The following is a 21,524-nucleotide window of genomic DNA, read 5'->3' as shown; positions in this document are numbered from 1 at the left end:
TCCCCAGATCACAATTATAAAAAAAATATGCAGAAGTTTTCATGAGGCACCCCATGTGGCATTTTTACAAGATATTCAGCTATAAATTACATTACCAAATCCAGCTTCATCTGGACATGTTAGCATCATCCACCTTCTAAATGGGGATTAGAATCACCTTTATAGTTGATATAATACAGTATTATGTAACAACTTTTATTCTCTAATTTCGAAACATTAGGTATCTTATGCAATAATAACAATGGCAGATATGTATTGAACAATTGCTATGTGCCTGACGTTGTTCTAAGCTTACAGGCATTAACTTGTTTAATCCTCAAAACAACTCATTGTTACAATGAGCCAGGATTTGAGCCTGGCATCTGTCTCCAGAGTCTTTGCCATACTGGGATAGATCAAGAATCACAGACCCCATTTGTCTAGAGAAGTGAACTTCTTATAAAGCCACCCAAGGACTCAGAAGGAAGTTGACTATGGTTACACTTCAAAATGTCCCTGAACAGACTGGGAAATCTCTGGTGTTGTATATGTATCGTAACTGCCTTGCCTTACCTGCAAAAGCCTTTTGTCTAAACAGAATATGGTTGGTTCCGAGGGAAGATATCATCAGTGATTTTCGAAAATAGAAATGGCCCCACTGTGATTCTTTAGGTTTACAGTGCTCTTAGCAAATTTTCTAGGGTACAGACTCATCCTCCACACCCCTGCATGGTACATGAAGGGCTGATGATCACACCTCACCACAGGGTCACCAGCTATGCTGGAGGTTGATTTCCATCTGTAGTTCTCCTGCTGGGACCATTTGGGAGAAGCAGCAGAGGATGACACTGCCCAACCCACTTCCCCGGAGCCCTTAACCACTTTCACCTCCAACAGTCAGCACCTGTGGTCTCTGTCCAAGGGCCACCCCCAGCCTGCCAGACCCTGCTTTGCCAGCAGGTAGAGAGAACCAGAAGAACCCTTCCAGAGCAGTCCTTGTCCAATGACTAAGGGCATGAAGGATATAAATACCACAACTCTCTCACCCCTGATGGGGATGACTCTGAGATGTGATTATATTGTCTCCAGAGCCCCCTGCAAGATCCAGCCAGAGTCTTGGAACTTGACTTCATATTGCACCCCAGCTTCATCTCCTTCCTTTCCCTATCCTACTTCCCCACCCTTACTGGATTTCCTGGAATCACTTCATAATAAATCATTTTCATGGCCATCATTGCTTTGGGCTGGCTTCTGGGACAGCAGAGGAACAGCAGAACATGCAGAAGATCCCTCTAAAATCCCACCTTTCTGTATCATCTGAACAAACATCTTGGGACCATTAAGTCTCCTGCTCCTCTCACTGGAAACCTTGGTCCTGTAACACAAATGGAATGATCCACTTATATTGTCCTTGTTCATCCCTGAGTTACTTACTCCTCAATAATTCAAAAAAATTACAGAGGTCATGTTATTGTGAGCGAGATGGCCACAGTGTCCTCACATAATATTACTGAAGGAACACTCTTAACGAAGGAACTTTGAACTGATGCTCACAAAATTGTGGCTTCAACAAAAAGAAAATACAATGGATTCAACGGCTCAAAATGCTGGCCTGCAGACTGGAAGCCAAACAGATTCCCTAACCTATGTAACTCCATTCTCCAATGTGAGGTCTAGAAAGGATAGCCCTTCAGAGGATACTAGCCCAAACTCCTCATTTTACAGTTTTGGTTCTTCTGAATCAAATCCTTTTGCTAAACATTTCTCACAGTAGTTTTGAACTTTAATTACATACTCTACCAAAGCAAAGATCAAAATCTCTACAAGATTTCTTTTTTATTTTTTATATGAAGTGTTTATTAGTATGTCTCTTTGGAATAGATTTTCATACCCCAGGCCTGAAAAGAAATTCCACATAGAAATCATTCTCAAAACACTTTTTAAATACTTGAGTTTGTCCTCCTTTCTCATCTCATGCAATGACTTGTTAATGAAGAATAATTAAAATAGATTCTTATTAATAAGAATACACTGCATTTCAAAAATATTTTTTAAATATAAAACCCTTGAGTGCACCAATGTCTATAATAGAGAAATTAAGATCCAAAGCTTCATCCATACGGAGATTCTAGATGTAGTGCATTTCAAATCAAACAACGTGGTAGTAACAAAAGATCCGCTTCATGCAATGGGTTGGCCTAATTGAATAGATATAATTACAATCTGTTAATATGCATGTGGACCAAGTAGAATGTCATCACTGTTCTATGTACATGACTATGATAGTTCTGCATTTCTTTCCATCCTGGAATCTGAGCACTGATTTTCCTAAATATCTGTGATCCAAGGGATTTGAAAGAGATTCCTCCAAAATGTTCCAGAGCGAATTTCCTGAGTGTTCGACTGGACCCAGCCAGCAGCTTTAAGTTAAGACTTCACCTTGGATGACTTGTTGAGGGGAAATCCACCCCCGGTAAATCGGGGGCCAGTTGGTTTGGCCATTGGGAAGGTGTTATCCATGGATATTCTGTCCTTGTTTCTGTAAGAGAGGAGGTGAAAGTTAGCTTCCTTAGCATCTTTTTCTTCTCCTAAGCTTGGTATTCTCTAAGTTCCTAGGGCGAGTTAGCCACTGAAAACTGCTTTGATTAAAGCTTACAGTTTTAGACAAGGTGGTTGCTTAAATCTAATTAGGTGTTTGCTAACAACACATAGAATTAGGAAAAGACACAATTAAATGTACCTTTTTAATGTTGATGTAAATATGGACAGAAGACCTCATTATAACTCAAACAACTAAGAACTTAAGGCTCCTGACTTGTAATCATCTTCATATTTTAGAAAACATTTGTTTAGTTCCAAAGATCAGTCAGAAGAATCTTTCTCTTGGCTCAATTATAATGACTAATTCATCATTTATCAACTTTTATATTCTAAAGTTCAGTGGAAACATAAATATTTATCACTCTCACACAAGGTATCTTCATCAAACTTGGACATTTACAAAATACAAATTTTCCTATAACTTTAGACAAGCAGCAGTAATTATTAGAAATAATTTTAAGATACAAAGAAAGCTGGGAAAGATAAATAAGATAGTACATTTGGCAATAGATAAAGGGAGTTCTACCCTAAAATCTACAAGGTATCTTCCACATAGATCTTCTTTAAATACACACACATACACACACATGGACACACACATTTGGGTTTCCCACAGAGGTACCTTAAATTTACACAATTACCTGTTGTGTAATTAGAGGTCTTATGGAAAACATCTTTGGATGTTTTTTTAAAAATAAAAATTAAGCAAACTACTAAGAACAAAACCAATTAGATTTGACAATTAGAAATGATTTCCTTTAGGGGAGAGAATTCCACCTTTTGTAGAAGAATCTGACTGGTACTGCAGACTGTAGACCAGCCTGGGGGTCTGGGGTAGGATAGTCGGGGCAGGTGGGGGTGCAGGTCCGGACTGAAGCGTGATAAAAAGGGTATTTGAGAAAAACAAAAGAAGGCCAAAAGGTAAAAATTACATGAGTTGCTCTTTTAAAAGAACATCCGCCAAGATTACTCTAAATTATTCCATTTGGAAAGAACCTGTAGAGATTAAATCAATCCAGCTGTCTCTTAGCAGAATTGATCTCATTATTATAAAAAACCACCCTCCATAAATAGGACAAGCTTTAGCTTTGAGTGGATCCAGCGAAGAGGATTCCTTCAAGTACTTTGGCAACTTATCCACCTCCTGACTGTTGTTAGATGCAGGCGGCCCCTCCCCCTGCCCTCTCTTGCCTTAAATACGCTAAATTTTCCTCTCTGGAGGAACTTAAGCTTAATGCTTCTGGCTTGGTCTAAGCTGACTAATGGGAATAATGTCTCCTTTACATGATCTTTTTAATGTATTTATAGACCACTACAATGACTCCCTTCAGCTTTCTTCCTTCCAGGCTAAACCATCTCAGCACTTTCATTCGTGCCTCGGCATGTTTTCCTTCAGACCTTAGTCTTTTTTGCTCTTCTCCTATGAACTCATCTTTCTACCTCCAGTATATAGATCCCCAACTAAATGGAACCACCAATGACAGACTAACGAAGTCAGAGTGGCTACAAGTAATGAGTATTTAAGGGCAAGAAGAGGACAGACAAAAGTGAAGATTCTAAAGCAGTGCAATCCAATAGAACTTTCCGCGATGATGGAAAAACTCTCTATCCAGACTGCCCCATGCGATGTCCACTAGCCACATGTGGCTATTAAGCACTTGAAATGTGACTAGTGCAACTAAGGGAATGAATTTTTAATTTGATTTAATTGTAATTCATTTTAATTTAGATAGCCACAAGCGGCCTAAGCTGGGGGCAGCGCAGTTCTAGTGGATGGGCCATTGGGAAGGGGCGCCCCTCTGTTGGCTCAGCATGCTCCCTGTGTCCAGAAAACTGTGAGGGGAGTCAATAAGGTCAAAGGTGACTAGGCCAAACCCCAGGGCCCAGGCAGAGAAGTTAATCAGCTCTAGAAAGATAATTAACTGTTTAGCCAAGCTAGTTGGTTGTAACTGTGTAATAGACTAGACCACCCATCTCCAAAATAGAGTGCATGAAACCTAGAAGATGAGTGAGGTGACCCATTGGGGAGTGGAAAGAAGAAATGAGAGAGTCTGCTTATACTTATATCTTTCAAAATTAAAAATCTCACTTTATTAATAATTACAAAGTGACAACAGTATTTGCATGTAATTTATAAATTAAAATATATTGGGGTAAAAAACTATTCTAAAATTAAAATTTTATCTTAAAATTTATATGGGGGGGCTGCAAGTTCAAAAACGGTTTGCTGATAAGGGTATGCAATTAAAAAGCTTGAAGGCCACTGCACTAGACACCTGCCTCATATGGAAACTAGCCATGTTGGCGTTTTAAAAACACAACCTTGGTGTCTAAAAAGAAAACTACAGAGTTTCCACTCCAACATTCATTTAATTCACATCATTAATATCAGTGGTTCTCAAACCTCAGTGTGCATGGAAATCACCTGCCGGACGATTAAACTGCAGATTTCTGAGGCCCATCCAGAGCCTGCTGACTCCAAATATCTGGAAATGGGGCCTAGGAACCTGCATATTTAATAAATCGCACCAGCAATTCTGAATCAGATAGTTGCTAGACCTACACATTAAGAGAGACTCATCTAAATTGGCTACAATTTTTAGCCGAATTTTATTCTACGAAGGAACTGGCGTCTAAATATGGAATGAGGGAATATTCTGATTTACAAGAAGTGTTGGTTTTTACTGGCAAATGAACTTGCATCCAGTTACTTTAAATAGCTGTTTGCCACTAATGAATCATAGGCAGATACATTCAAACCCTCTTTAACCGTGTCCCTGAAATGCCCGTGTGGATGAAATACCAAACTTGACGTTCAACTCATGATGTGAGCCACTACAGAATTAACTAGAGGATTTGGGCAATGCCACACAGCCAAAAACCAAGGTTCAAACCTACTGATTCATTTGGGCCCATCTCTCACCCTAGGATTAGGCAAATTCTGATAACAAGGTGAAGAGAACATTTACTCTTTGACATGTAGGCATCCTAAAACCCAAAATGTTAACCTGACATCTGCATTATTATCTCCTAGAAGAATAAGAGCTCACGGCCATACCCCACAGCAGATACTGAAGTCAGTTACCAGACACAGAGGTGGTTCAGAGACAGTGTATCTAAAACAGAGGTGAAAATTATTCATGAACTGCTCATAATTACAGTGGTACAGCTCTATTATTAGAAAGAACAGCTTTACCAACCCAAGACCCCTTAGCAAAACTACCTGTGGTTTTAAATGTGAATATGCTTCAGCCTGTACAAGGCTGATTGTGAACCTCATTTGCAGACACAGTTATGGCATTATCTCCAAACCATGAGAACAGCGTGGGAAAAAAGTCACATGATGTTTCTTCTGCTCCATGTTGGATCCACCAGTGAGCAGATATTAACGGATCCCTCTCAAGTCCTAAGGAGGGCCTCGGTGTCAGATGAGACACCCGCTCTGCTCTGATATGGATCCAGTGAGTGACCTGTAGAATGTCATTTGTTCACCCTGTGACTTGGTTTACCCTCATGAAATCTGCAACTCTATGACTGTTCACCAAATATTTTTCTATCAGCAGGTAATAGGCACAACAAAATTAGAAGAACATTCGACTAACTCTTACTTCTGAATGTGTTCTTTACGTTTCTGAGTGAGGTATTTCTTCTTTAAGTCCAGCAGTTCATTGGTGAGTTTCTCGATCTCGTACTTATATTCTTGGCTCTGTGATTCATACATATTCAATTCTGAAGACAAAACCTAGTGCGGTGAATAAAGCAGCATTAACAGAAGATATGAAGTGAGACAATATCCTTTTCTGAAAAATCTTTTAATCTGCTGTCATTTACCTCAGTGGGGCTGGAGGTACAAAACCACACCCAAGTTCCCAAGTTTAAGGCATACCCAGTTAATCCTCACACTTCTACCAGTTCAAGGTCTGTATCTGGGTAGAAAAGCTGGCTGAGGGCTGAGGACTCATAATCCAGTGAGGAACTTAAGTGAAAACTCATTCCCCTGCTTAGAAGGAGAACTACAGGCAACATTCAACAGGCTCGCACATGAATGGTGTGATGTGTTTAAGGAACACTGTGAGTAGAGAAAGGAAAACTCCAGACACAGTATGAAATTGCTTTTAAAGCCTTTTTAAAAAGCATTCAAGAAAGACATCACCAGGGAGCATGATCCATCTGAAGATTACGGTAAAAATTATTCTGAAATCATCCTGCCACCACTACCACTAACCAGGTGTTCAATTTATGTGTTTTCCAAGGTAGCTGTTCTACTAAATGTCTGTCACCTCTGTATTGTGTTCTTTGGGATTATTCACAGGTTTTCTCTGTGTCCCAGCACTGGGACACGTACCTCTAAGAAGCAGGGAGCTGTGACATGTGCATGGGAGAGTCTAATGCATGTGAGGGGCTGTCCTAAGAAGCCTGATTATCTGCCCTTCATTGCGGTGTTCAATAGATGCTACTGGTGTCAGGCTGGCCAAGCAGAGTGGGAATTCATCTGAATAGAACGTGGAAAGCAGGCCAAAGCTGGGGGTGCTCCCCACAAAAACCGAAGGGAGAAAAGGAAGGCTATTTCTCTAAGGGGCAGGTAATAGACCCTACTTGTTTTCCTCTCCCTCACTATTTTAAAAATTTGCATAAAAGAGGGATCTTTGTCTTTTGAATGTTTATCTGCTTTTGAACTCATTTTCCTCTTAATTGCTGTGAAAATGAGTCTAACTATGTTATCATGGGCTAAAGAATATGATCTTCATGTTGGAAGAAAACCTGTCTTAATAGTTAGGTTCTTGGGAACAAAGACTCTGTTTCTACACAATGAATATAGAATTCCCTAAAAAAGAGTCCAGATAATGAGCACAAACTGGCGGACAGGCTCTCGGCACCATCCACCTCTGAACCTCTTCCACCAGGGGTCACATTTCATTCAGAGCAAAACTCTGGATTTCCTGAGATACAGGGTTAAAGTAACAAAAGGCTGCTGTGAGCCATTTAATGCAACCCAGCGCTATGTGTGGTTCTCTGACCACAGCGTAAAGACAAAGGTGTGCTTTTCTAATCTACACCCGCCCCTGAAAAAAAGAGAAAATAAGTTTTTACTTTGAAATATTTGATTGTTTAAAGGAATGAAAATTATCAAAAGATTATGCCTCATGCAAAACTCAAATTATGTCTCAGCATACTCATGTGACATGAACACTTAGAGCGATAAGTTGAAAATGAATGTTCTAATTAGACTTCTGTTTCATCTGCCTTTTTTAAGTAATAGGATGTGATTTTACAACAACCTATTTGTAAGAAGATTAGTGCTACATTAGTAGCGTGGCATCTTTTGTACCCAAGGCAGAAAGGCAACGATTATTACCCTCATTGCACAGGTGAGGGCTCGAATTCAGCTGGCATGTGTTATATTCTGTGAGCATGTGTGTATAAGATTTCTCTGACCTGCCAAGAATATCTAAGTTCTCATTGAGGATGTAAAGCTCAAAATATAGTGGGAACACACAGTTTTTGAGAAAACTTTAAAAAGGCACATGTAATAGTAAAAAATTCCATCTCCTCAATGGAAGTTCTTATGTCACTTAGAAGGGAATTTATTCTAATAGAACTTCTGTATGATTTTCTTTCCCTTTCACGGCTACTCATTTGATAGATGGTCGTGAAGCAAGGCCCCAGGGGCTGGGGAGTAGCCTGTGCTTTGTGTACATTTATTTCAGCCGGAATGGAACAGCGAAAACCTGATCTGGCACAGTAATCTGCTTCAGTGGGCGATGGTGTTAAAATATTTTCTCTGTTCTTCCCCACCATCCAATTTGTCTAAAACATCTTGAGATCATCCATGCAGATCCTGTTCCCCAAATTTCCACCCCATCGCCATCATCCTCTCCTCAACTCTTTCCTCATTTGCTTACTTCTCTCTTTTGGGAAATGGAGAATTGTGGGGTCTATTAGCCTAGGAGCAGAGGGGTATCTCTGAGGCCTCCCCTGCTCCTCCTGGGACTGGAGTCCTAAAAAGCTGACCTCAGTGGACTATGGCATTTGGGGACCTGACTCATTGTGTCGAGGCAGTGTTGTCCAGGTGTGCTCCCCAGAGTGTGGCCGTCCTTCGGCCAGCAAAGAGCAGAGGCTCCCACTTACCTTAAGCTGCTTGGTCTTCTCCCGCAGCGTGTGGCGGTAGATCTGTAGCTGCTCCGCCGCCTCCGGCCCAGGCAGCCGGGCCAGGATGAGCTTTAGTTCCACATACAGTTTCTCCTTTTCCTGGTGGAGAGCATAAGCACGAGCGGAGATAAACAGCCCCATCAAGACAAGGAAAGTGTCTTTCACCACGTGGTCAGGATGATTTGGGACTACCCTAAGTTACTTCTTAGCTCCACACTGATTACATTCACCTATAGATTCCTTCAATCGTGCATCAAACCAACCCTGATCAAGGGCCTAGGCTGTGCCCAAATAATAAGACAAATAAGGAAGAGAAAGTCCCTCTCTACCTAAACTTATAATCACATAACTGAGAGACAAGGGCAGTGATGGAAGATCTCGACAAAGTGCTGTGGCCAGTAAAGCAGGCAGTGACTAACTCTGGTTGGAAGAGCGAGGGGGAAATTTCACAAAAATGTCATTTGAATTGTCCCTTGAAGAATGAGTAGGAGTTTCCTCCAAGCACAGAGAGAAAAGAAGAGCTTTTTAGGCCATGGTTCAGTGATAGGACAGGGAAGTGGTGAGTCTAGTTCAGCAGGTGCACAGGGCAGGGGGAAGGAGAAGCAGAGAGAGAAGGACGGGCTCATAGGTGGGGACCAGACTGCATGTGTCACACAGGACATGGTTTGGGACCACATCCTTTAGGCAATGGGGAGCCCAGGATGAGCCACACCTGGGTTTGTCTTCAGAGGGATAACTCCAGTAGGAAAGCAGAGAACAGAGTGAGGAGACTGCTTGGGGCACCAGTACAAGCAGAAGATGAAGAAAGCAAGACCTGAGGCAACTAGGATGGAAAACAGGTAGACGTGAAGACATTCCTGAGGTAGAATTAGTAGGATTTGGTGAACGATCAGACAAATGAGGAAGGAAGGAGCAGGAGCCAAGATGACTCCGAAGTCTCTAATGTGGACAAGTGGGGGCCTGACGGGTGATGGTAATGGAGGCACAGAGGGTAGGAGAAGGCGTGGGCTGAAGGGGAAGAGAATTGTCACTGTGTTCACTTCTAATAATCAGTGGGTTCTGGATACATTGAGCTTGAGGCCCTGTGGTTTATCTAGAAGAGGAGTTGAAAATGTGGCCCCAGCATTGAGAACTGAGGAGCAAGTTGGAGCTAGAGGTGGGTCATGGCTAGAGCCATGAGAGTGGATCCTTCGACCAGGGATGGCTTATAGGGTGGGCCAGGACAACCAGATCTTTGGGAGAACCAGCATATAAAGGGTGGGTAAGTAAGAAAGACCTAGAGAAAGAGAATGGGGGAGAGTAATTGAATGTCCCCAAAACCAAGAAAAGGCAGACATTTAAAAAGGGAGAAATGATTTGAGTTGTCAGTGACATCGAATGGGATAAAGAGAAGAAACAAGAGAGGGAGTAAAGATGGCCTTTGGGGTGGGCTATTAGGTCAGTGCCACTGACCTTAGAAAGCCTGCAATAAAGTCACAGAGGTTGAAGAAAAAAATCAGAAGAAGGAAATATAGAAAGTGAGTCTTTTATGAATTATGACATGGGAAAAAATGAGATCTGGAAATGGTTTGACGGAATAGGTAAAAATCCAGAAAAACTAGGATATGCAAATTTGTAGAACTAAAAGAAAGGACCTCCTAGGAACCCAAAGCAAATCATAATTCTGTAACTTAATTTAACCAACAAACAATATAGAATTCCCATTTGTACCCTGAAGTTTAATTGCTTGTAACATGTTTTCAGATCTTTGAACTGAAGGTATTACATACAAGCAAAGATTTACTTCCAAGGCATCTCAATCCTAGATTCCCATTCCTCTCAACTGCAATAATTTGAACAAACATTGATCAAGACTAGTGTGTCTACTCATTTGCCTCGGTACATATTTATTTTCTTAAGGTAATTACATTAAAGGAAAAAAATACAAGCCCTCTCATTAAATGAAACATCCAGTCAAATGGAAACTAATTTTTACCCAGAGCTAAGCATTCTTAGCATTGTCATCAAACAATCTGTTTTTACCAGAGAACATAAAAGTCATAAAAAGAATAGGTAAAACAAAATTCATTAACTAGTCATTGTTACCATTTGTTTTAGTTTTTCCTTTTCCCTGGCCAAATTATAGAAACTTTATTACAAATAACATGGCTCCACTTTTCAAAAACGTGTATGCAACTTAAAATTTAGCCGGATGGGCCGGCCCGGTGACGTAGTGGTTAAGTTCGCACATTCCGCCTAGGGTTTGCAGGTTCGGATCCCGTGTGCAGACCTACGCGCTGCTTATCAAGCCATGTCCCACATATACAGTGGAGGAAGATGGGCATGGAAGTTAGCTCAGGGCCAATCTTCCTCAGCAAAAAGAGGAGGACTGGCAACAGATGTTAGCTCAGGGCTAATCTTCCTCACCAAAAAAAAAAAAAAAATAGCTAGATGGAGTAAGCTTCTGGAGAAACATATATTAAAATAATTCTCATCATTTAAGAAATAATTCCAGAAATGACAGGGAAATCTAAAAGCCCGCACAATAGAAGAAAACTTGAACAGATAGAATTACAAGGTGGTCATTTTCCTTTGCTGTACAACCCCTCCTGTCACACCTTACAATAAAATCTTCCCAGTAAATGGATATAGCAAGCAATGAGAAAGATATCAGGAGGTGAGTTTATTTTCCATAGCCACTTAACGCCTGCTCTGTTGGAAAAATAACACTTCTGACAAGGCTTCAAGATTCAATTTGGAGAGGGTAACAAATATGCGGAGAAGCCCATGAAACTGTTTTGTCTGTTTCTTTCAGCTTACCTTTCTCTGCATTAGAATATGGGTAGGCTTGAAAAGTAAAGAATCCCCCAATGATGAGGGGGAAGCCATCTAGTTTGGGACATAATAATATCTTAAACTGAAAAGACCATCTTAATCCAAGAACCTTCCAATGTTTCACAGGCGTAATTCTTTTCAATTGCTCCTGGCAGGGAGGGAGGAAAGAGACACAGAGAAGAAAGGCTGCCAGAAGCAAATACTGTTACCTCACCTCGTAGGTGAGAACCCCAAGGTCAACAGGAATGAATGGTGTGTCCAAAGTGTGACAAGTCAAAAACCTAGTCATGGTACACTCAAGAATCACTTTTCCCATGCAACACCTCCTCTGGGGCTTGAAGACATTTTATTACCCTGAAAGAATCTGGATCAAATTGAGCTACATAATTCCTAAGGCTACATGATAACATCAATAGAAGAATGGAACCAGAAGGTGAAATCAGGTTCAAAGTCAGGTTAGAGAGTGTTAGAGGTCAGAGCATGACTTAGCTCCCCCCTCTACTGATCTACATCATCCGAATGAGCCCCCTACCCAGGTCCTCTAATAAGGCATGCAATCTTCGTATACAGAATGAACGATGTTGCCATTTATCCTGTCTTTTTCTATCACTTTCTGGTTTGTTTGTTTGTTTGTTTGTTTTGAGGCTGTAAAATGAATTGAAATGGATTTATTCTAAAGGATAACTGAGTGACTGAACAGTGAGGGCCCACAAGTGTGGAGAGAAAAGTGAAGAAACTGAGTGAATTACCATCAAAACTGTTGGAGTATTCAAAGTCAAAAAGTTCTGAGTTAAATAACCCAGGACAAGTGATGCATGTGTGTTCACGGCGGGTGGAAAGAATACCAAATGAAACTTCAGGGACTAAGAGGGTGGAAGTACGAAGAGCCGGGGGAAAGGGAAGGGGGGTAGTGGTTGAAATGCACTGCTAGGCTTCAACATGTATGAATTTTGGTCTACGCTCGCAACGGAAAACCTAGCTGATACAACCAAAGTGAAGGCTGGTCAGCATTAACATTCTAGCTGTGCGTATCATACAGATTTGTATTTTGGGAGAACGTGCTAGTAATTTAGATAAATATGGAGTGTTTGATGGATTGAAGGTCTTAAGTACGATTGTTTTTCAATTTATTTCTCTCCTAACCCTCTAAAAGGGCCAACCAAGCTCTTCAAACATTGTGCAATGGTGTGTATAATAACCCCATTTAGAGACAAAGCATGCAATTCTATTATAAAGAGAATCTATCTTATGCAACAGAGACTCATTAGCTGTCCGATGTATATTGTCTCCGTAAGCCAGCAGTGGCAGAACCAGCTGCCTTGTAATACATATCCTGTCCTTCTTCATTAAGCCACATTCATTTCTTTTTAAACCAAGTCAATTAATTTGTCATTGGGTTAGAAGCACCATATGTCAGTGAAACATCATAAGAAAATCATAAATAGTGTATTATTTCCCCGGCAAAAAAAGACTGCATCTTCAGGTCGGCATTTCTTTCTTTATTCTGAGTTTGTTCATGACGCACATCAACATTACTTTGTAGAATACTTCAAGCTTTAAATTATTTTATGAACAGCTATCCTAGAAAAAAAGCTAGACTATTAACACCAAGACACTAGCTTTCTCTTTGGCTGAGCATGTCTTGCAAGCATTAACCATACTATGTCTATTCTTGAAATGATGTTCTCTTGCTAGACATCCCATTCTCTCAGTTGGACAAACTGTCAGACATGGTCATGGATTCTTTTGCTGCAAGAGTCTCTGCCAAGTTATGCTGGATAACAGCGCAGCTCATTGTCAATATTGGCTGAGTACAGTGGTAAGAAATTAATTACAGTATTAGCTTCAAATAATGCTGTCATTACATGGTGACAGTCTATAACCCAATATTGGAAACTCCAGACACGGAATCACTCAGACTTCAGGTATTTGTATTTTACGTGACAATGAATTAAAAGTCTACATTCTGAACAGTCTATGCAAATAAGAGTCAGTGCTATTCTGGGTACAATTCAGAGCAAAAAATTGAGTTGCTCACAGATCCTCTTTCCCCACTGAGCTACAATTTTATATTCACTGTCTGTTTATATTCCCTGTCTTTTGCCTTGCATCTTCAGCTGGAAACAGAAGGTAGTTCACATTTAGGTGCACTTTAACACCTCTTCTTCCTCTGCTCGCCTACTCGAGGCAATAACTGACTAAGAGGAACTAATTTATTCTGTTTTCATCTGAATCTGTGTTTGGCAAATGCCAGTGCATTGATTCTGCTCACCCTGGATTCATCAATTTGCTTGGGCAAGCATTGGGAATAATTGCCTCACCCTATGAATAGCTAACTCATGTGAAACACGCAGTTTTCCTCCTGAGCCAAAGACACACTTATCTACACCCACCAGGGTGAAAGCCATCCACTCAGATGGTTGGATACCATGTTCTCCAAGGAGAGAGACTCCATCTTGTCTTCAACTGTAGCTCACCCAATGAGTTTAAGATGAAGTTGATTTTAAAAAAACAAAAAATCGGGGCCGGCCCGGTGGCGCAAGCGGTTGGGTGCGCGCACTCCGCTGCGGCGGCCCGGGGTTAGCTGGTTCGGATCCCGGGCGCGCACCGAAGTACTGCTTGGTAAGCCATGCTGTGGCGGCGTCCCATATAAAGTGGAGGAAGATAGGCACCGATGTTAGCCCAGGGCCGTCTTCCTCAGCAAAAAAAGAGGAGGATTGGCGGATGTTAGCTCAGGGCTGATCTCCTCACAAAAAAAAAAAAAAAAAAAATCCCATAACCACTACTTCTGAGAGAGTCTACTTCTCAGAATATACAGAAAAATCTCTTTTCCAAAATGTCAACAGATGCCATTTATGTTACTTCAGTATTTAATCTTTATGAAACCATTCTTTCTCTCCCATTGAATTATGAGCCTTTACCATGAAGGATCTTTCTATATATCCCTTATACCTACTATTGTGCTCTACTCATTCTAGGTGCTCAGTAATTTTGTTGCTTGCAATTACATTGTCAGCAAACTATGCCCATCAAATTTAAATAGTACACATCAATAGAGATAAGATATATCTATGTTGATAACTTTTACTAGAATTAGACCATTGGGTAACATCTTCCAGTTAGCAGAGCTTGTATAATTCACCCTAGTGAGCTGGTACTATAAGTTTCATAACTTTGAGCTAAATTTTTCGTTGTGTATATTGTGTATAACTCAGGAAATCACTTGATGTACAACCTTGATCTCTTAATTAAATGTTTGTAGTGGTTTTCTGTTAGTGCAAGTGGTTTCAAATACTTTTTTTAATTCATAAGACTTGCAAATGTATCCAAATTAATTGGCTCTGAAAACTCTACCTGTATGTGCATGTACACACTGACACATGTGAGTATGAAAATGCAAGCACAACTCTTAAACTGCAGTCCTCAACTAAATAATGTGTTGACTTTTTAAACAGCCTCCTTCAACACAGAAACTCTGATTGCACACATAACTCTTTTCCACAATCAAAAAAAATGCAATACATTTTTGTCCATTTGCTTGGTTTCGGTCCTTTTTCCAACCTTCCACCCCCATACATAATTCTTAACAAAAGACTAAGGCCAGATTTAAACTTTTAAACAAAATTGCTTCCCTCCTTATGTAAAGGCAACTCCAGAACACCGCCTAATTTATCTAGAAATGCCTGTTTTCATTAGTAGGAAAATAAATTAGAAACTCTGTAAATATATTACATTTCTATATAGCTTTAGAAAAGGAAAAAATAATGGCTGATACCTTGGGGCTTTCTTGTTTATTAGCCTTATAACAAAAGTGTCAGCTAAACTGAACTCGGGGCCTGTCTTGTTTATGATGTCATGAAGTGGTAAAGCCCCCTAGAGAGAATGGGAGATGCTGGATTTGGGGATGAAACAGAATTACACAGCTGAGTTCCTTATGAGCAGCGAACTACTTGGTTCCACAGTGGTTCTTGGCTTCAGATGTAGATGATTAAGTGTTTTATGAGGCATATGAGAAATTTGCATGCACTAACCTTCACCATTTTTGTAACAATAGGAAAAATGCTTCTGGTGCTTTCTGATATAAGCAACACAAACTTTCTTGAGAGCTCTGTTTGTAAGGGATTTTATTTCCAATGCAGATATACGTTTGTGAAATCCTGTACAAAGTACGTAATTATCTAGACTGGCCTGAACTTCGTTACTACAACTGTTGGCTTGTTTTACCTTTAAACATTACCTAGCACCTTAATGTATGTGAAGAATTTGCACATATTAAATAATGGTAGTGTTGACTTTTCTTAAAGCCTGGAATGAAACAGGTCTAGAAAAAATTCAAGTTAACTAAGTTTTTATTTAGTACCAGTACTATGCATATTATTGTGCTAGTTTCATGCAAAGATAAGTAAGGTCCAAACCTCAAGAAGCTCACTATTCGATTAAGGAAAAACAAATAACTAAGTCATAAAACAAGACAGAGTAATGCCAAGTCCCCAAAGAGGTGATATAGGTAGTGTGTGGCGTGTGGGTGGGTTCAAAGGCAGAGATGATATCCATTTGGTAGACTATAGAGAGGGAAATAGTTCAGCTGCATCTTGGTGAGAGTGGCAGTAGCAGCAACAATACTTGCATTCATGAATTAGAGAAGGGCATCATGATCAAAGGACAAATTCAATAGATAAAGTCACTTAAAGTCAATCCACTTAAAATGTGACCAATTTTCATAAGAAATAGTAAGGAAAAAAGTTTGAACGAGATTTTTTTCCTCAAATAACTGATCTAAAACTCATAAAAATTTTATTTTGTCTTATAATTTAAAAATTTACATTTTAATTTTAATAATGTACTACTTACTGGAACAAATAATCAATTAAAATGATTGGGATTTTGACAAATTTTAGTACAATTTGACTTCCTTCATATATCTGACTTCCACAGTACAACTTTTCCATAAATGTTTATTATGTAAAAACCATACAAAGAATATATATAGCATAAATAACTATAAAGCATAACAATAAAATGAACGTTCATGAGGAATCCATCACCCAATTTATGAAAGAGAACATTATCAAATAGCTAGAATCTGTGTACTCTCTTCTCCATCTCATCCCTGTGCCTACACAACTGCCACCATCAGCCAGGGTGAGCAACATTCTGAATCCTGTTATTATCATTCCCCAGATTTTTTTCATATACTTTTATCATATGTCTATTATTTAATTTTTAGTGTGTGTGTGTGTGAGGAATATTGTCCCTGAGCTAACATCTGTGCCAATCTTCCTCTATTTTGTAGGTGAGACACTGCCACAGCACGGCTTGTCGAGCAGCGTGTAGGTCCGTGCCCAGGATCCAAACCCGCGAACCCCAGGCTGCTGAAGTAGAGCACACGACCTTAACTACTACGCCACCAGGCTGGGCCCCCTGTTATTTAATTTTGCTTTGCTTTAAGCTTTATAAAATATATCTGAGTATTCCTAGTTTTCTTTGCCATGCTTGTTTTACTTGACTTGATAGTTCTAAGACTTATTAATGCTGTTGTGTGTTTCTGTTCATGTAGTTCATTTCATATCCCATTGGGTGAGAATTCCATGATTTATCCATTCTCCTGTCGGCAGGCATTTGTTGTTTCCAGGGTTTTGTTTTTATCAACAATGTTCTTGTGCATGTTGTCTAGTTCACAAGGATAAGTCTTCCCAGCACATAGACCTAGAAGAGGAAATGCTGCATCTTAAAGATATATGAATGTTCAACTTTGTAAGATGTAAAATTATTTTACAAAGTGTTTAATAAAATCTCCACTGATCTGCATCCTTGTCATTACATAGTGCTGTCAGGTATTCCTGAGCAGAGGACCCAGCTAAGCCATACCCAGACTCCTGATCTACTGGAATTATGAGATAATGTGTGTCACTTTAAGCTGTTAAGTTGGTGGTAATTTACAACAGAATAATGGATAACTAATACAGATATCTAAACTTTTCTCCCTATAGAAATAGTAAAATGGTATCTCAATGTGGTTGTATATTTCAGTTTCCTGGTTATAAAATAAGGTTAGGCATTTTTTTTTTCAAGTTTATTCATCATTTGTGTTTCCTCTTCTGAGAAATGCCTGTTCACCTACATTGTTTTTCTACTTCTCTTCTGAGTTGTCTTTTTCTTATTGATTTGTAATTCTTTATATATTCTGAATAGATACAGACAAAGTTTTGCCTTGCTTTCTTTATGACTTCTTTTGAGGAGCAGACATTCTTAATTTTAAGGTAGCAAGATTTATCCATAAGTTCTTTTATGGTTAATGCTTTGTGTATCTTAGTTAAGTACTCTGAGCAATTATTTTTAAAAGACTTCCTTTAGCAGAAATATTCAAAATCTTCATTAATTTCTCCCAAATTCTCTCTTAATCCTTTGATATTTAAAACGTTCTTTTTTGGGGTACCTGTACTTACACTTATTCAATTTTTTCTTTTTCCACCAGATGCTGATTTGTCATTGCCTTTGCATATGACTCCAGCATCTTCCTAATATCATTTGCATTGACTTCATGAGACCTGGCATCTTTTGCAAAGTTTACAATTTTACTTTACAATTGCTTTGCATTGTATTTGCATCTCCTGTTGGGTATTAATAATATTGGACAATCCTACCGAAAAAGAGAAAGCAATGATGTCAAGATGGGCAGGAGTTAGTCACGTGATGCTCGGAGGGATGTCTGAGTAGGCAATAGTCAATAAATGGCAAGCTCATTAGTGACTATTTTTATATTATGACAATACTCACTTTCAGCACAATCTCACAATTTGGGAGAATTGGACAAAGCATACTGGAAAAGAGTAACAGCAGCAGCTCTCGTTTCTAGAAGCGTGTATTCTGAATGTGCCAGGCATGATGCTAAGCTCAACATACGTGTTATTTCAATAACTCATCACAGCAAACCAGAGAACTGATGGTGATTATCCCTATTTTCCAGATGAGGACGTTGAGGCTCAGAAGTGCCCGTGACTTGCCCAAATGAAACAACTAGAAAGCAACAGAACCAAGATTTGAACCTATATAAAATATAACATGTCAAAGATTGAGATAAACATGTATGTGTGTGTGTATACGTATCTGCACCCTTGCTCTTAAGCACTACACATATTTTTGGAATCAGGTTTGCTTCACAGCTCTAGCGCTAGTGACCTTGGTCAAGTTACTTAACCTATTTCCTCATCTGTACAATGAAGATATCCACTGATTTATAGAATTGTTATAAGGGTTGGATATAATTTATGAAAAGTGACTGGCATATAAGCTACACTGGTAGCTGGCCGTGATGAGGACAACCATGACAACAGCGATGATGATACCAGAGCATAGCGCAGTGCCTGGTGCATCCCATTCTTATAGCAGGCGGAGAGTAAAAGAAGGAAAAATGCAAACAAAGGTGTAAAGTTGAGGAAGTGAGAGCACGAAGCAGCCAGTAAGCCTGCAGGATGTGCAGGGGAAGTTTTAAGGGACTGTCTTACTAGACTGGAAAGGAGGACTCTATGTGTCTTGACTGACAGGCAGGTGAGTTTGTTTTCAACATGATAGCCAGTAGGAAATCACTGAGGGTTTCTTGGTGGATAATATGTTATTATTATATTAGTAATATTAATATATTATTATGTATTGTATACAGTACTACTCTAATAAACTATTTACATTATAAGACATATACAAAATAGAACATTTTTAGGACTGAGATAAAAATGCATACATATGTAGAAATGCTAATATTTTCTTCTAACCCTCAGTGGATTATCTTAAGGGCTCCACTTTGGAGAACATTGGTCTAAGATAATAAAAACGAGGATCTGAATCAGGAAGTAGCTAGGGGAAAAAATATAAAGATATAAACAGATGCAAGAGCATGTGGAGATGGAATTTACATGACTCAGCAACCGACATGGTAGGAGGAGGATGGAGGAGTCAGAAGTGACTCTGGCATTTCAAGCCTCTGGGTGTCTGGAAAAGCTGCCACATCACGAACGTGCACACCCAGAGAAACCAGGGAAGGAGCTGGGCTTCAGGAAGAAGATGGTAAGTTCAATTTTAAGGAGTCAACAGGACATCCTTTTGACAAACAAGTATCAAGAAATGTGAACCCAGAACACAGGAAAGCCTAGATTAGCAGCCAGGACTGTATCTACATAAAGGTGAAAATTGAAGCCTTAATAAAGAACAAGATCCTTGAGGGAGAAAGCAATAAAAGCAGTGTTCAAGCATATGCCTTAGAGAATGGTTAACATTTAGGGAATAAGAGAAGAAGAAAAAAAAAGAGCCAAGAAGAAGAGAGAAGAAACAGTCAGTGAGGGAGGAGAATCAACAAACTTCTGAGCCCTGAAAGACAAAGGAGGAAGAAAGTGTAGACTGTGTTTGATAGTACCAAATGTAGTTGAGATCAAAAAGGACAAAGGTTGAAATCAGTCCACTGGAATTATTTAATCATCTATTTAAACATACATTCATTAAACCATTCATTCACCCAACCATTCATCCATCTATCCATTCAACGTGTGCTGATGGATGCACTAGGCACTGTGCTACACTCTGGCATCATCACTGCTGTTGTCATGGTTGTCCTCCTCATCACCAGCTACCAATTATTAAGCAACTACTATATGCCAGACACTTTTCATAAATTATATCCAATCCTTGTAACAATTCTATAAATCAGTGGACATCTTCATTGTACAGATGAGGAAATAGGTTAAGTAACTTGAACAAGGTCACTAGCGCTAGGGCTGTAAAGCAAACCTGATTCCAAAAGACCATGCTTCTTGTAGATTGTGTGGTTCTCAAGGAATTTAGAGTCTAATGAGACAGACAGACAAGTGACTCAACAATAAGAGCAATTCTAGACACGCACAAATGATGCCACGAGAATCAGAGAAGGGACAACCCTGAAAAGAAAGGCTCCTGAGATTCCATCATTAATAATGGTCCATCACTTCCCCAGGGCTCAAGAGGTTCATCTGTGAAGGCCACCTGGCTCGGCCCATGCATTTCTTTCTGCTGGACCTCTCCCTCCAGGACCGTTGCTCCTGGTGATTTGTTCAGGGTGGGTGAACTAGGCTGCATGAACGTCGGGGTTCTAGAGAGAGAGAGCCTAGGGGCATGCTTCAATCAAGCACATATTTCTTGGTCCTAAAAAGGGTTTCTTCCTCAGGCCCTGTCTAAATTGTCTAACTTAGAAGGAAACCTCAAGGCCTCTTACGCTTTTCTCCTTAAAGCCTGGGTCAAGAGTCATGCCAGATGTTGAACTCCCAGCTTCCTTTCACCAAGCTGCCACTGAGGTAGGAAACACAAGGAAAATTCTAGAATCATAAATGGTTAATTAGGCATATAATAGGAATGACCCCTTCGGGATTAATAGGAGAAGGCAGGATGATTCCAATTATTCATAAAATGGTAATTATAATAATAGCTAACAGCTATTGAGCACATACCACAAGCTCTGAAAACCAGTGTATAGATATCCATGTAATCCTCACACATCAATTCCATTTCACAAATCAGGAAACTGAGGCTCAGCAAGGCTAAGTAACTTGCCCACAATCATACACCTACAAATCACAGAGTCAGGACTCTAACCCAGGCTAGTGTGACTCCAAGCCTGGACCAGCACACTCTTGGCTTCTTCCAATCCATTGCCAAGTACCCTCCCTTTACCACTCTTAGTCACCAGCCAGACCAGGAAGAAGGCCAAGGTAGTGAGGGATCAGGAGAGAACAGAGCAGCTGTGTAACTGTACAGTGACAATGATAGCTGCATAAATAAAGGACCTTACACAACCAAGTTATTAAAACATGCAATGGGGCCAATGAAAGGCAGCTCAGGAAAAATCTCACTAACTTGGAAAATCTTTGGAATAGTACATAGTACAAATTAAATTTTAAAACAAGAAATACTCTGATGGAATTATATACTCAAGTTGAAATAATTCCAAGTAATTTGGA

At 39.8% G+C, this 21,524-nt stretch overlaps 1 protein-coding gene across 1 annotated transcript in view; it reads right to left on the bottom strand.

The window, feature by feature from the left end:
* Window positions 1-2,401: 2,401 nt before the first annotated feature.
* The window catches only part of CFAP58 (cilia and flagella associated protein 58), a 92,292-nt gene continuing 73,169 nt past the window's right edge, over window positions 2,402-21,524 (bottom strand). The window contains exons 16-18 of the mRNA XM_058544380.1: window positions 8,710-8,829; window positions 6,189-6,322; window positions 2,402-2,518 (exon numbers count right to left, since the gene is read on the bottom strand). Of these exons, the coding sequence (XP_058400363.1) occupies window positions 2,407-2,518; window positions 6,189-6,322; window positions 8,710-8,829 (366 nt within the window). The 3' untranslated portion in view covers window positions 2,402-2,406. The remainder of the gene's footprint in view (window positions 2,519-6,188; window positions 6,323-8,709; window positions 8,830-21,524) is intronic.

Source organism: Diceros bicornis, chromosome 6 (assembly GCF_020826845.1).
Source record: "Diceros bicornis minor isolate mBicDic1 chromosome 6, mDicBic1.mat.cur, whole genome shotgun sequence".
Lineage (NCBI taxonomy): Eukaryota > Metazoa > Chordata > Mammalia > Perissodactyla > Rhinocerotidae > Diceros > Diceros bicornis.
This window is presented reverse-complemented; position numbering and strand designations above follow the sequence as displayed.